Source organism: Neopelma chrysocephalum, unplaced genomic scaffold, assembly GCF_003984885.1.
Source record: "Neopelma chrysocephalum unplaced genomic scaffold, ASM398488v2 Primary Assembly neopelma1_96671, whole genome shotgun sequence".
NCBI lineage: Eukaryota > Metazoa > Chordata > Aves > Passeriformes > Pipridae > Neopelma > Neopelma chrysocephalum.
In genome coordinates, this window is record NW_020925316.1 from 970,564 (window position 1) to 983,902 (window position 13,339).

The 13,339-nt window shown below is 42.8% G+C and overlaps 1 protein-coding gene across 2 annotated transcripts in view; it reads left to right on the forward strand.

The window, feature by feature from the left end:
• ECPAS (Ecm29 proteasome adaptor and scaffold) overlaps positions 1-13,339 on the forward strand; it is a 60,958-nt gene that overhangs the window by 42,561 nt on the left and 5,058 nt on the right. For both annotated transcript variants that reach the window (XM_027709022.1, XM_027709021.1), the window contains exons 31-46: positions 735-814; positions 1,558-1,663; positions 2,213-2,260; positions 3,213-3,334; positions 4,419-4,569; positions 5,500-5,565; positions 7,406-7,495; positions 7,976-8,042; positions 8,674-8,765; positions 8,859-8,925; positions 9,139-9,330; positions 10,243-10,451; positions 10,921-10,964; positions 11,530-11,722; positions 12,330-12,474; positions 13,095-13,200. In XM_027709022.1, coding sequence (XP_027564823.1) covers positions 735-814; positions 1,558-1,663; positions 2,213-2,260; positions 3,213-3,334; positions 4,419-4,569; positions 5,500-5,565; positions 7,406-7,495; positions 7,976-8,042; positions 8,674-8,765; positions 8,859-8,925; positions 9,139-9,330; positions 10,243-10,451; positions 10,921-10,964; positions 11,530-11,722; positions 12,330-12,474; positions 13,095-13,200 — 1,778 coding nt within the window. The remainder of the gene's footprint in view (positions 1-734; positions 815-1,557; positions 1,664-2,212; positions 2,261-3,212; positions 3,335-4,418; positions 4,570-5,499; positions 5,566-7,405; positions 7,496-7,975; positions 8,043-8,673; positions 8,766-8,858; positions 8,926-9,138; positions 9,331-10,242; positions 10,452-10,920; positions 10,965-11,529; positions 11,723-12,329; positions 12,475-13,094; positions 13,201-13,339) is intronic.

Sequence of the window (13,339 nt, forward strand, 5' to 3'; positions counted from 1 at the left end):
ATGGTGCTGTCCTAAAGAGAAAGAGGTGTGTGAATCCATGGATGAACTGGGGAATGCGTAGAGGTTTTGCACGGCTTCTTATACGTGAAACAATATTGCAGACCTTGTTCTTGCAAGTATTAAAATTTAGGGTTTACTTAAAGTGGAATCTTTCCACACTTCGATATTGCTTTGATCTTGCTTATGATAAGCTCTTCATGAATCCTTATGACCTAAGATGCCTTCCTAAACAAGAGCATCTAAATATAGTTCCTCCATTTATAAGTAGGAGGAAGCCCATGGAAGAAGACTGCTTCATCAGTTTGAGGAGAACTCCTCCCAGACATATATCAGGAATAAGTGATTTTCATAAGAAGCCCTTGCTCAGATTCTGCAAGGCTTGCAATGGGGTTTGCAAATATTTTCTCCTAGGAAAGCTGATCTTTATGTGAAGTCATTCACTCTAATCCCTCATCAAAGCAAAATTGCTTCTCATGGGAATGCATGTTTGGTGCTGCATTTTAACAGTGCAGTTGATAAAGGCTTTGAGAGACTGGTTAAGTGCTCAAGCAGTGCAGAGAAAGGCATATCTAAAGCACAGTTAGAGTAAGTTTGCACAGCTCTGGCAAGAATTAGTTCATCTGATGTGGCTGAAAGTAGGTTGTATGATACAAAAGGACTCTCTTTTTATAGACTATAGGACAAGGGTGCATAGCCCATGCTTATTTCATGATTTTCCCCTTTTTTAATAATAGGTTGATAAGTACATGAAGGAAATTCTCGAGGATTTGATCAGTAACTTAACAAGCAGTCTGTGGAGGATCAGGGAATCCAGGTATTGCTAGAAAAAGTATTAAATTTGTCTTTGAATGCTTATTTTCTCTTCTTCACCATAAACTTGTTAGCCTGGAGAAGTTGAGAGGGGAAAGAGGACACGTCCATTCATCAAGATAGAGGCCAGCCTTGTAGCCTGCCTTTGAAGTGTGATACAATCTTGAAACTATTTGTGTAATTGAGCCTAAAATCTTTCATTGCATGTAGCTCGATACTAAGCAACGTTCTCTGAAGAATGAGTTTTCTGGTCAAAAAGTTCTTGCCTATCCTTGGTACTGAAATATTGCTTTCTCTTAGAATTGTCAGTATGACAATTGCATATTTGGCAGCAGGATGCTATTTTTAATAAGCCGCTTTTTGTTTTTAATAGTTTGTGGTGACGCTCTATTGAAAACTTTAATTTTAATTTCAATTCCAGACTTTATACCATTTTGTTTTCTTCTTATCCTGTACTTACAGAAAAGAAATCTAAAACAATTTTGTAACTGGAATGTTTGCAATAGCAATTTTCACCACAACATTTGCTGTCAGTGGTTTCAGGTTTTACCTGAATGACTGAACATTTTTTTCTCTGCTAAAAGAGATGATCTTATGATAGAGTAGATTTAGGGTTTGGGGAAAATAAAGAATGTGAAACGGTTGTCATTATTTTTAACCATTTACTTATATTTATAAACATAGCTGTGTATATGCCTATATCGAGTAAGTACACTGTATGAAAGAAATGAAATTCCTTGTTTGCAGCTGTCTGGCACTAAATGACTTACTAAGAGGAAGAGCTTTGGATGACATTATAGACAAGCTTCCAGAGATCTGGGAAATCCTGTTCAGAGTGCAAGATGACATTAAGGTAATGGAACTGAGAATTGAACAGGAATCTTCCAACCAAAAGTGGTACAGTGATCAAGCTCTGAGATGTTTAAAGAGAGATTCCCTGACAAGTCAACTTGAAGCAAGTGGGAGTTTTGAGTATTAAGCAGAAGAAATGCAGGCTCCTTGCAGTTAAAATTTCCATGCCACCTTGGAAATTCTGTATTTGAAATGTTGGGTTTTGTTCCTACTGTGCTTATTTTTGATGATTCAGGATTTTTCCTGGATATAAAATAGTTCCCGAGTATTTCCTTAACTGTTGAATATAGAAACATTCATTTTGGGCTGCTTGTGTATGACTTGCATATATGAAGTCAGTCTTGGGGTCCTTCCAGGTTTGATCTGTGTTAATGTATTAATTGTAGCAGATATTCAGAGGGACCAAAGCCAAAATTTCTTTTAAAGATGTTATATTAAGCATTGGCCATGAAGATTGCGTGTCAGTACTAGTGTTACACTTATCAATTAATATTAATCATTCTGGAGAAGAAATAAAAATAGCAGCAATGATTGTTGACCTCTCTTTTAGGAGACTGTGCGAAAGGCAGCAGAACTAGCCCTAAAAACTTTGAGCAAGGTAAAACTCTTATTTCATCATATGCACATGTAGCCAGACATGTACGGTTATGATGTCAGGTAATTGTTCACTGTCATATCTGCAGGAGTGACTAGTTTACCATAGTCTGTTGTCTTGAAAAGGTTTCTAGTTTAAGATGCTGTTGTGAAAAACTGAATAGCCCTAGATAAGCATCACCACATACTGCCCTGTACTTTTGTTGATGCTGGTGAAGTCCTGTTGCTTGTGGATAATGTGTTGTTAAGTTCTGTACAAGCAAAGGAAGGATAAAATGAACTGGGTTTTTTTAATCTTTGCTGGTTTTTCCTCATTTAGGGGTAGGATTTCTTGTAATTTCAGCAGTTGACCTAGGCTGACTCATCTGGTTGACTAAGCCTGGTAGAACCTCAGTGGTATGAAACAGAATAATGGAGTATGTTCTTCACTGTCTGGTGCTATTACTGACAAGATTTATTAGGTGTAGTACACATATCACTTAATATTTTGTTTGGTAGTCCTGTAAAAAAGTCACATTATTTGAAATCACAGCCTTCACAATGCGTGACATTTTAATGCTACAAGTGAGGATCTGATCCAAAAATGTTGTCATAAAATGTTGCAATTGCAGAATCTGTTCTGATCTGGGACTTGCTGCTCTGCCCTGTGGCTGAGAGGCTGTCCCTCAGCTGAGAAGTCATTTGAGTCATCTCTTCATCCAGATTCAGGTCAAGGGCTGTTAGGTTCTTAATTTGCGTTTTCTGGAAGCTGACTGTAGTTGAAATCTGTTTTAGGGATGTGTCTTAGGATTTAAGTACCTTTTGGAGAGGAGGATGAAGGTGTAACAGTCTGGATTTGGCTGTCAGCAGTTTCTCTAGTTGCTGTTGCCGCCTTCTGACTGAAGGAGGAAGTGCTTTAATGTATCTGAAGGGGAGGTTTGTACATGTTTGCAACACTGATTCTCACCTGTCCCCAGGTCTGTGTGAAAATGTGTGATCCCTCTAAAGGAGCGGCAGGTCAGAAGATGATAGCTGTGTTGCTTCCTTGCCTCCTGGACAAGGGCATAGTAAGCACAGTTGCTGAAGTCCGATCTCTCAGGTTAGTTTTGCATCATGTAAGTTTGCCGGGAGTTGTGTCCTGATTTGTCCCAAAGAGACCCAACTGAGTTGCAGAATGTTCTTTGTGTTTGAAGTGATGAGTTGTTTCCCAAAAGAGCTTTCCTGCTGAGTTGTTTCTCTCTGAGTTTAAATAGCAGCCCTGAGAACTCTGCCTGTCTTTGAGAGTATCTGGCCTCTCCGCAAATGCCCAGGTTCAGTTCCCAGCAGGAAGTTGTTTTTTCCCAGCAAACTGATCTACAAGCCGTGTGCTGTGCAAAAGCTGTCCTTTGGGACTGGCATATCTGTTCTGCATGCAAACGAAAAATCCCATGGTAGTTCTTCAAACAGCCAGGTCTGATTTCACAACTGATTGTGAGTATTGACAGTTCACATCCCAGATGTGACTGCATTTGGTCATGCTGTTCAAATACATTTTATGTCTTGTAACGGTTCAATGTCCCTTGATGTGTAGGGACCTTATATGCTTATCAATTTGTAACCTTGTTTATTCCTTCATTTGCTTGAAGGACAGAAAAACTGAGGTGTAGCTCAGTGGCTCAGACTTGGAGTGTAGCTAGCTGGTCTTTGCAAAAATAATTACTAGTAAGGTAAGAAAGCTCCTAACAAATGATAGTGAATATTTCCTGAGTTTTTTTTCATCCCTTCTGAATATATGAAAACCCTTTGTCAAAATGCAGTGTGAGAGATGTGGTCGGTCTGCAACTGACAAGTGGGATTTGAATAGATCATTGTAACTCATTTTTTCTTGGACAGAAACAATGGATGTCTCTGGGTGACTTTGCCCAGCACTTCTTTAAAACATGAGAATGTGTTATTTTTTTGTACATCTATCTGCAGTACTGTCTCTTTGTTTACTTTGGCCAGAGTATCACAATCTCTGGTCAAAGCATAACATAACATCAGTTGGAAGCTCAGGGCTAGGGTATGACTTCGCTTAAGCAGCAAAATACACATACTTTTGTTTGCAGGTAGATTTACATTGTTGTATGTGGATTACAGTAAACCAGTTTTTCAGTTCAGTCTGTGTGTTTCTCTTTTGACCGTCCCTTTAATTTTTTTTCCAGCATTAACACTCTTGTGAAGATCAGTAAAAGTGCTGGATCTATGCTGAAACCTCATGCACCAAAACTTATCCCAGCCCTGCTGGAATCCTTGAGTGTGCTGGAGCCTCAAGTCCTCAATTATTTGAGTTTTTCTGCAACAGATCAAGAGAAAGTAAGTGCGGCTATAATGGGAAAGTATCAACAGAACAGAGATAACAAAGATTTAAGCTTCATTCAGTAAACAGAAAACTAGCAGATTTGGTTGAGAGGTGTTCAAAGATGCAAAGAGAAATAGCTATTAAATTACTAAAATTGATCATTGCAATCATCGTCATGGTGGGCTTCATGAACGAAGATTTGGGAATCATTGCAATGACTGGACAAATGTGGGAGGTTTTTTGAAGGATTGTGGTTTTTTGGTGGTTTTTTTTTTAATTATTCCCTAGACCTCTACACATTTCAGAAAGTAAAAAACAGTCTTAGTAAAAACTGTTGTTAAGTGTCACTTCTGTTTTTCCCAAGGGATATTAACTTCAGGACTTCTTTTAACTTAAATTAGAAGGTGTACAACTTCTTTTAACTTAAATTAGAAGGTGGATGTTGTCAGCATGGTGTCCTTTAATCTTTCTCAAAGAACCATATTAATCAATACAGTCTTCTGGGAAGGTGGTGGAAACCCACTGTTCAGAAGCCAATTTAGTTTATTTCATTGTGGAGAGGGAAAAGGGTAAAACTTAGCACTTTGCAAATGAGAAGAGAGTGAACAGTAGTTCAGAGTGGGATTTTTTTCCCCCTCTCTCCCCTCTCTCCATCCTTCCTTCCAACCCTTGGTTTTTTTCCCCATTCATATGATGTCAGAACTGCATGATTTAGCTCCTGTACTCCAGCTAGAACATCTGTCTTCCTCTGAAAGGGGAACATTCATGGACTGTAGGCATAATTGCTTTCTGTCTGCATGGATCTGAAATGGTGTGAGGTAGTGAGTTACAGCTGATGTTGCCCTTTCCACTGTTTTCATGTTGCATTTACACTTGGGTTTGTTTGGGGTTTTTTATTGGTTTTGGGTGGGTTTTTTTAGATTTTTTGTTGTTTTTTCTTTCAGACTGCAATGGATAGTGCCAGACTTAGTGCAGTCAAGTCATCTCCCATGATGGAAACCATTAATATGGTAAGTTCTTGTTTCAGAAGGATTCCAGTGTAAAATATGTTATAGGAGAAGAGTAGGAATTTAAATGGGAGCTTTACAGAATACCTCTACAGGGTTCATTTTATTATCACATCTCCGTGTGGCTGTCCACTTCCTTTTTCATGTACTGACTTCTCATCCTGTCACCAGTGCTTGCTCCTCAGATCAGTTGTGAGTAACCTTGGCTCCATTTGGAGTTGAATGGATTGTTTTTCCACCTGAACACCTGCCTACTTTGAGGAGGAGGGCATCCTTCAAGTGCTCTTCTTTGGACAGGGGCTCAACTGGTTCTGGATTATGCTAGCTAACATTTGTCATCTCTGGCCCACTGTTCCACAACCAACTTCTCACCTGGGCCTCCAACTGATGATAGTCATCGTTCCTAAGGCACAAATGCTGTTCAACCATTGCCTTGTGGTGCCTTGGATATCCCTACCTGGGCCTTGCTGGTGCTTTGGCGGTGGAGATATTTAGGGAAAGTGCAGATGTCACTGAACACAGAGTCAGCTGCTGCTGATGTTTGGCACTGTAGTTTCCTGCTGCTGGAGGAGGAGTTGCTGATGCCCAAATGCTGTGCTGGAGGATCTATCCTGCTAGAACAACCTGTCCTCTGTAAGGATCTGCCCCTTCCCAAAGAAAAGATCCCTGTTTTCTGCTCAGGCACTGCAAACAGCCAGGGGCATGTGGGCAGGTAGGGGTTTGCTGAGCAAGTTTTAGGAGAAGCATAGCCAACGGAGCTATTCTTTATTTGCTCTCCTTATGGAAAAATAACAAAAGCAAGCCTTCCCGTACAAAACAGTATGTGAAGCTGAGGTTTGGTGTCAGCTGAAAGCCTTTCTATAAATAATGTGCAAAGTGGTTGGGAATGAAAGGCTCCATGTAAAAGTGTACTCACTGCCACCCCACAGGCTGCAGCAGCTGCTGCTGTCCCTCCTCCAGGACATACCTCTCCTCTGCCAGCCCTCAGGGAACAGCTGTAGTGCCCTGATTATTGATTGGGATTTCCTAGGGGAGGGGAGAGATAGTAATGTCTTCTCTGGAGTAGAGTGAAGATGTCCCGGCTTATGAGCAATCTTCTCTATATTCTGAGGCTGGCTGAGAGATTATATGGAGTATTCCCTTCATCTTACCAGTACCAGAGGGGGCAGTAACAGCTGATCTGACTTCTGAAGCTCAGAAAGAGTTGCCTTCATTTAGTGTGTGATCCTTGAATTTGCTAGAGATCGGATCTCCCCTCTGCAGACAGTGTACTGGTAACATGAGGCTTTCTGTTTTGCCCAGTGGCATTTTTAAGTATAGCAGGTTAGAAATCATACCAATAATATCCCTCTTGTACCCATATGTCACTTGTACCATTTATTTGTCTTGACCTGTTTAAAAACTGTCTTGGCTGGTTTCATTTCATTGTCTAGTTTGGATACGTTACTGCTTTCTGGTTTCAGACAGTTGGGGAGATGCTGGGGTTTGTCCTGAGATAAGCACACCTCTACAGCTCTTTCTCTCTCCAAACCAAGTTCTTGCTAGTTGTTACTTTCAGATTTTCTGAAGGCTTGGAGTGCAGGAGTACATCAGTTCCAGCAAATGATGATTTTAGCCAGATCAGCTCAGCAGAGAAGTGGGACTAGAGAAGCTCTATGTGGTGGAAGCCACTTTGTGGTGGCTTCTTCTCATAGTGCAGGAAACTCACAATTCAGCTGAGGACCAACCGTTAGTGCTGAGGCAGTCTCAGGTGGAAGTACACTGGCTTACGTCTGCCACCATTACCTTTTTTTGTTTGTTTTTCCATTGTTTCCCCTCTTTCTCATCCCTTGCCTTTCTCTAGAGCTTGCAGTATTTGGATGTGTCCGTCCTGGGTGAGCTGGTGCCTCGTCTGTGTGAACTGATCAAAAGTGGAGTAGGCCTTGGCACAAAGGTATGTCTATGGTTTTAATAGTTCAGTATGAATGAGACCAAGCTGTCACTTTAAAAGACATAGTCAAAAGAACCGTATTTACATTGACAATTCTCTGTATTCCCTTCATCTCCAAATGGAATAATTTTTTATCTGAGTCCCAACCCACTACATCACTTTTCTGAAGGTGTGCTGCCCTAACCTCCCCTGGGCTACATGGCTGCTGTGGCACTTGAGTGCAGAAGGTTGTTCTTGATTGTAAATCTTCCAGGACCATCTGTCTTGAGTGTGGGTCCTTTTTCACTTTCTAATTCAATTCTTGTCATTCATTTTTTACGGCCTGTTTTACTGTGTCAACCCTTGGCCTATCAGGGTAGAGGCTGAGTGGGTCTAGATCAGGTAATACAAGTGCATGTAGCACTTCTTCAGCAAGTATTAACAGTAATAACCAGGAGCTAATACTGTTTTATCTTACCTTTGTTTTCCTTTGCAATCTTCCAGGGAGGCTGTGCCAGCGTAATTGTGTCATTAACCACACAGTGCCCTCAAGACTTAACGCCCTATTCAGGTAAGGTTTGTTTCCAGTGTCAAGTTTTACAGGTGCTTTTTGTTGCTGTGGTATTTCCTCCCTTGATTTTATCACATGAATGATCTTTACATGTGTATCTTCCTCAGAGAGCTGTTTGAAGTTACCTTTTTTGTTTGAGGGGGTGGGTCCTGGGGGTGTTAAGTACCTCACCAATGTGGAAGAGGCAGAGGAAGGAGTTGAGGAAATTCACTGGCACCCAGAAGGAACAGACAAAAATATCTCTTAACTCTCTTGGAGCAGACTAACAATCCCTGTGTTAGTGCTTCACTGTCAATAAGCATTTGTTCCCCAACTTGAGCTATGGGAGCACCATAAACAGGGACTTTGCCTCGTTGAGTCTCCTTTTTGCAATTTATTGTGAGCTGATAGTAGAAAGAAGGTCACCTTTGTGCTGCGAAATAGAAATAAAGCTGAAAGCATGATCAGCTGGGTGCTCACTGAACATTATCAGTCAAGGTGTGCAAAACACTGGTTTAAGCATAAGGACCAGACAGACCTATAAACCCCACAAATATGCAGTGAGGAAAAAACGCATAAGTTCAGGCTATTGTAATTCTTGCCATAGCAATAAAACATGATACTTTTGAGAAAGCAAAGTCTCTTCCAACAGGCAAACTTATGAGCGCGTTACTTAGTGGCCTGACTGATCGCAACAGCGTGGTACAGAAGTCCTTTGCCTTTGCTATGGGGCATCTAGTCCGGGTGAGTTGGGGTTGGTTTTAGGTTTTATCCTACTCTTTTGCTGATGGTTTTTTTTGAAGTGTTTGAGTGATTTGAGTCCCTTCCCTGTTACAGACTTCCCGGGACAGTAGCACTGAGAAGCTGCTGCACAAACTCAGCAGTTGGTACATGGAAAAGGAAGGTACGTTGCTTTTGGAGTATTCAGTGCAGAAAATGTTCCTGGCGATAGCAAAAGGTAGTAAAGAAACACTTCTATATTGTGATACTTGGCTGAGTAATTCCTATGCATTAGTATACAATACTGTGCCTTACTCTGCTTCCCAAGAGGCAGACCAAGCAGTTAAAAGGATATTCCTGCTTCCCAGTCATAATGTGGCTTGTTTTGCTCCTTCAGAGCCAGTTTACAGAGCAGGCTGTGCTTTAACTGTGCATGCTATGGGACGCTACAGCCCAGATGTACTCAAGAACCATGCCAAGCATGTGCTGCCATTGGCTTTTCTTGGAATGCATGAGGTTCCTGAAGAAGAAAAAGGAGAGAAAGAGAATTCTGCTCTGTGGACTGAAGTTTGGCAGGAAAATGTACCTGGTAAGTTGTGTTAAGATTAGTAAAACTTTTGGGGAAACAGGGGGCAAGAAATACCATGCTTTCTGGAATTCTATTTTGGAAATCAGAGTTTTGGGAGTAAGATTTGGGAAGATTTTTCTCCATTTTCTTCCTTGCTGAAAATTCTTGGATGAAGGTTAGCTTTTCTGGCTATATATAAAATAATTACAAGGGAAGAGGTATTTTAAGATTGTGAGACACTGAATGCCACTGTAATATGACCTTGATCATGGTGCAAATAACTGGACATCTTTGGAAATTTTGATGCTAGCCTTTGAGGGCTGAGGCACACTTTAAAGTTACAGAGCCTGTGTCTGGTTGGAGATCTCTCTGGTAATACCTGTGGTTTTAACTTTAATGAATGAATCTGTGCTATAAAAGGGGTGTTCTGTCTGTAGAGGAAGATCTGGATGCATGATAGAACTTTTTTTCTGGCTCCTTCTGTGATGTGATTTCAGATCTGGTCCCTCAGTCACCAGGAGCTGCAAAAAGGTTTTCTAGTGACCTGTTCTTGAGAGGAAAAAAAAAAAGAAATCCTACTCCTTAGAAACAGGCTAACACAATGTCTAGTGTTTGCTATATGGAAAGAGTGAACTGAGCTCTGTGTCTAGATGCACACCGAAGACTTTCTTTGGAAGCCCCTAGAAAGTGAATCCATCTTCAACTAGCCTGGGAGGAATTCTTCACCCCTTTGCCTGAAGTAGGCTTTTCTGATGTGTTTCATGGCCAAAAACCCCAAGAAATCTGTAACTGGTTGTTTGGGTTTTGTTTTTAGGGAGGTGGGGGTTGGGGGGTTGTTGTTTGTGGGTTTGGTTTTGGGGTTTTTTTCCTAATAAGATCAGATTTTTGTTTGATTTGTTGCAAAATTACAGTTTTCCTCCATTTGATGTGCAGGTACTCAAGGTGGCATCAGATTGTATATGCAGGAGTTGATAACCATCACCCAGAAGGCTCTGCAGTCCCAGTCCTGGAAGATGAAAGCCCAGGGAGCAGCTGCCATGGCATCAATTGCCAAACAGACAGGCTCCCTTGTACCGCCACATCTGGGAATGGTGCTCTCTGCACTGCTGCAAGGCCTGCCAGGGAGAACCTGGACTGGGAAGGTAAAGAGGGAACTGTCAGCTTATGGATCACTGTGAGCCCAGTACCATGTGGCCCTTGAGTCAGGAAATACAATGTTCGGTGCTGCAGAGCAGCACGTGTAGGAACTTAGAGAGTCTGCTTTTTGCCCTGTGTTTAGCAGATGACACAAATGACAGGGAAGATATGGAGATTGCTTTAGGAGTTGGGTTACCACTTAGACTACTTCCACTGCATCACATTCTAGCTTTGAGTGGTACTAGCATGTGCTCAGAGGCACTACAAGGCCCCTTTCTGCTGCCAGTTCAGTGCAGATTGTAAGCCAAGTCCTTTGCAGCCTCTACAACAGGAATAGGAGGAAACAGACAGACATTGCTTCTCTCAGTCGGTGTCACAGGCATATTTCCCCACTACCTCTTGCAACAGAGTACAAAGGTTTCCCCTGTGTGGCAGGACTGCCATTTGACTGTGTGTCTGTTTTACTCATTGCAGGAGGAGCTGTTAAAGGCCATTGCCACTGTTGTCTCTGCGTGCAGGTAAGTGTCTTGAATGAGGTGGTACTCTCAGGATCTGAGATCTCAAAAAGGAGGTTGTTACACAGTGTTACTGCCTAATGGGGTGCTAAGAGACTCTGGAAAGTTTGTGATTGCCATTCTGATCTGCCCTCAGCGTGTGAGAAGTCCTTCTCCACTTTGCATATCAATGTATGGGTCACTGCTGAAAGCTGGGAGGGGCAAGTGGTGCTTCAGAGAGACCTGCAGAAGTAAGTGGTTGATTTAGGGAGGAAGATGATGTTGAGAGACCAGAATTGCTACGAGGAAAGAAGAGACTAAGGGGAAGGATGTACACCGTAAAGAGAAAAAGAGAAAAAGAGAGTAAGAGGTAGAAGGGTAGTGAGGGGGCAAGTGCCTTGGAGCATGTGAGAAAAGAGGAAAGAAAACAGAACAAAGAGCAAGGAAGGGCGCCAGAGTATAACTTCTGTTACAACCGCTAGTAGGCAATTGAGTGGCTGGACATAGGAATTAATTCCTATCTGGGAAAAACAGTTTTGGGGAACAGAGTAACATGGGTCTGATAGTTCCTGTGTGCATTGCATTTCAGTGCAGAGCTGCAGAAGTCAGTGCCTGGTCAGCCCACCATCAAAGATACTGTCCAGGCTGTCCTGAAAGAATGTCTTAAAGAGAATCTGAAGTATAAGCTGGTGGCACTGCGCTGTGCAGCTGAGGTGCTGCAGGCAACAAAGGAAGACCGATTCCAGGAACTTGCAGAAATCATCTTTCCCATGATAAAGAAGGTGACAATTCAGCTTCTTGAGTTTTCTCTATCAAATCGAAACACCCAAGTGGTGACAGGCCAGCTGATGCTGGCCATGTGCCAGGCCTCTCCCCAGGAGGCTGCTGGTGTGAGGAAAATCCCACACTCAGCTAGGTCTTTGGTGGGGCTGATACCAGATTGTTGACGACCCCTGGGGGGTTATACCTGTGCTGCCCAAATTCCAAATTAGCCCAGCTGTTCTCTAGACAGAATCCTCCCTGTGGTGTCCAGCACTGCCCTGATACAGCATTAAAAGTTAATTTCTGGCAGCAAGAGATTCCTGGGAAGCCGTGTAGGGTGCTTCTGTTTAGTGTCATCAGAGCTTTGCAGCTCTGCAAGTGTGACTTGTGTAGCACGGGCAGATGTTTGAATGCCAGGCCACAGAGCCTGTGGTGCGCTTCCACAGGCTGCCAATGGCACCTGAGCCCCCAGTGGCCCCGGTGGCCTGTCCCCATCTGTGTGGAGGCACAGGCTGGGTACAAGGACTGGTGCGTGCAGACACCAGCGAAGACTGAGCTGCACTGCAGTGTGTGCCCAGCCTGCCTTCATCCTTCTGTCGATCATACCTTCCCCCATGGCCTCCACAGAACTCTCTGGAGAGCGTGGGTGCAGGTTTCCCAAAACATGATGAAGAGGACGAGGACACGAGGGAGAAGGAGGTGCAGATGGAGTCCCTGATCTGTGCCTTCGAGACTCTGGGCAAAGCCTGGCCAAGGAGCCCGGAGACACAGTGTAAGTCAGCTAATGACGTGCAGAGCAAACTGTTTCCTCTTAAAATAAAAAGCGGGAGGGAGGGAGGAAGGAACCTGGAGATCATGTGGGAAGTGGGGAGGCTTTTGAGAAGATGCAGGATCTTGCTGCCTGCAGCTTGCAAGATTTTCAGTGAGAAAGCTGCCCCAACAGATTTCCTGCAGAGTAGCCCGTCCTTGGGGAAATTCTATTACTATTGTCCTTAATTCACTTCACAAAAATGTTCTGAGTTTGCAGACTTGCAGGATGCCTGAGGTGGCTTAGCTGATGAAAAGCAGCCTAGTTCTGCTGCTCACATTTATGTTTGCATCAAAGCCATAGAAGATGGAGGAACTGGGAATATCTGGGAAGGGCTGGGAGGGGAAAAAAGTTGTTTTTATTAGTATGGCAGAGTGTGTAATGCAGCTGCTTCATCTTCCAGCATTTGCATGGGTGAGTTGCATGAGAAGATTTTCAGGGTCACTTGTTACAGGATGTTGACCTGGTCATATGCAGTAACTAGCTTGATGTCACTTGGAGAGGAGCACCTGGGAAACAGACTAGGAAGTGTTTACTTCTGCCTTTCTCTGTGGTAACACACTGACATTCTTATTTTCCTGTAGGTTGCTATCGCCAAGAGTTTTGCAAGTTAATGTGTGACCGTCTGAAACTCAGCACATGGAAAGTGCAGCTTGGAGTGCTACAAGCCATGAATGCCTACTTTCAAGGGTAATTCTTCTTTCTGCAATCCACTTCAGTGATTTGTCTTCTCTTTCTTGCTTCAAACTGCTTAATGAACTTGAGGATGACACTGGATTCTTGGTGAAGTTGAACAGACTTCTTTCTCAGTGATGCAGGGTGCCTGACT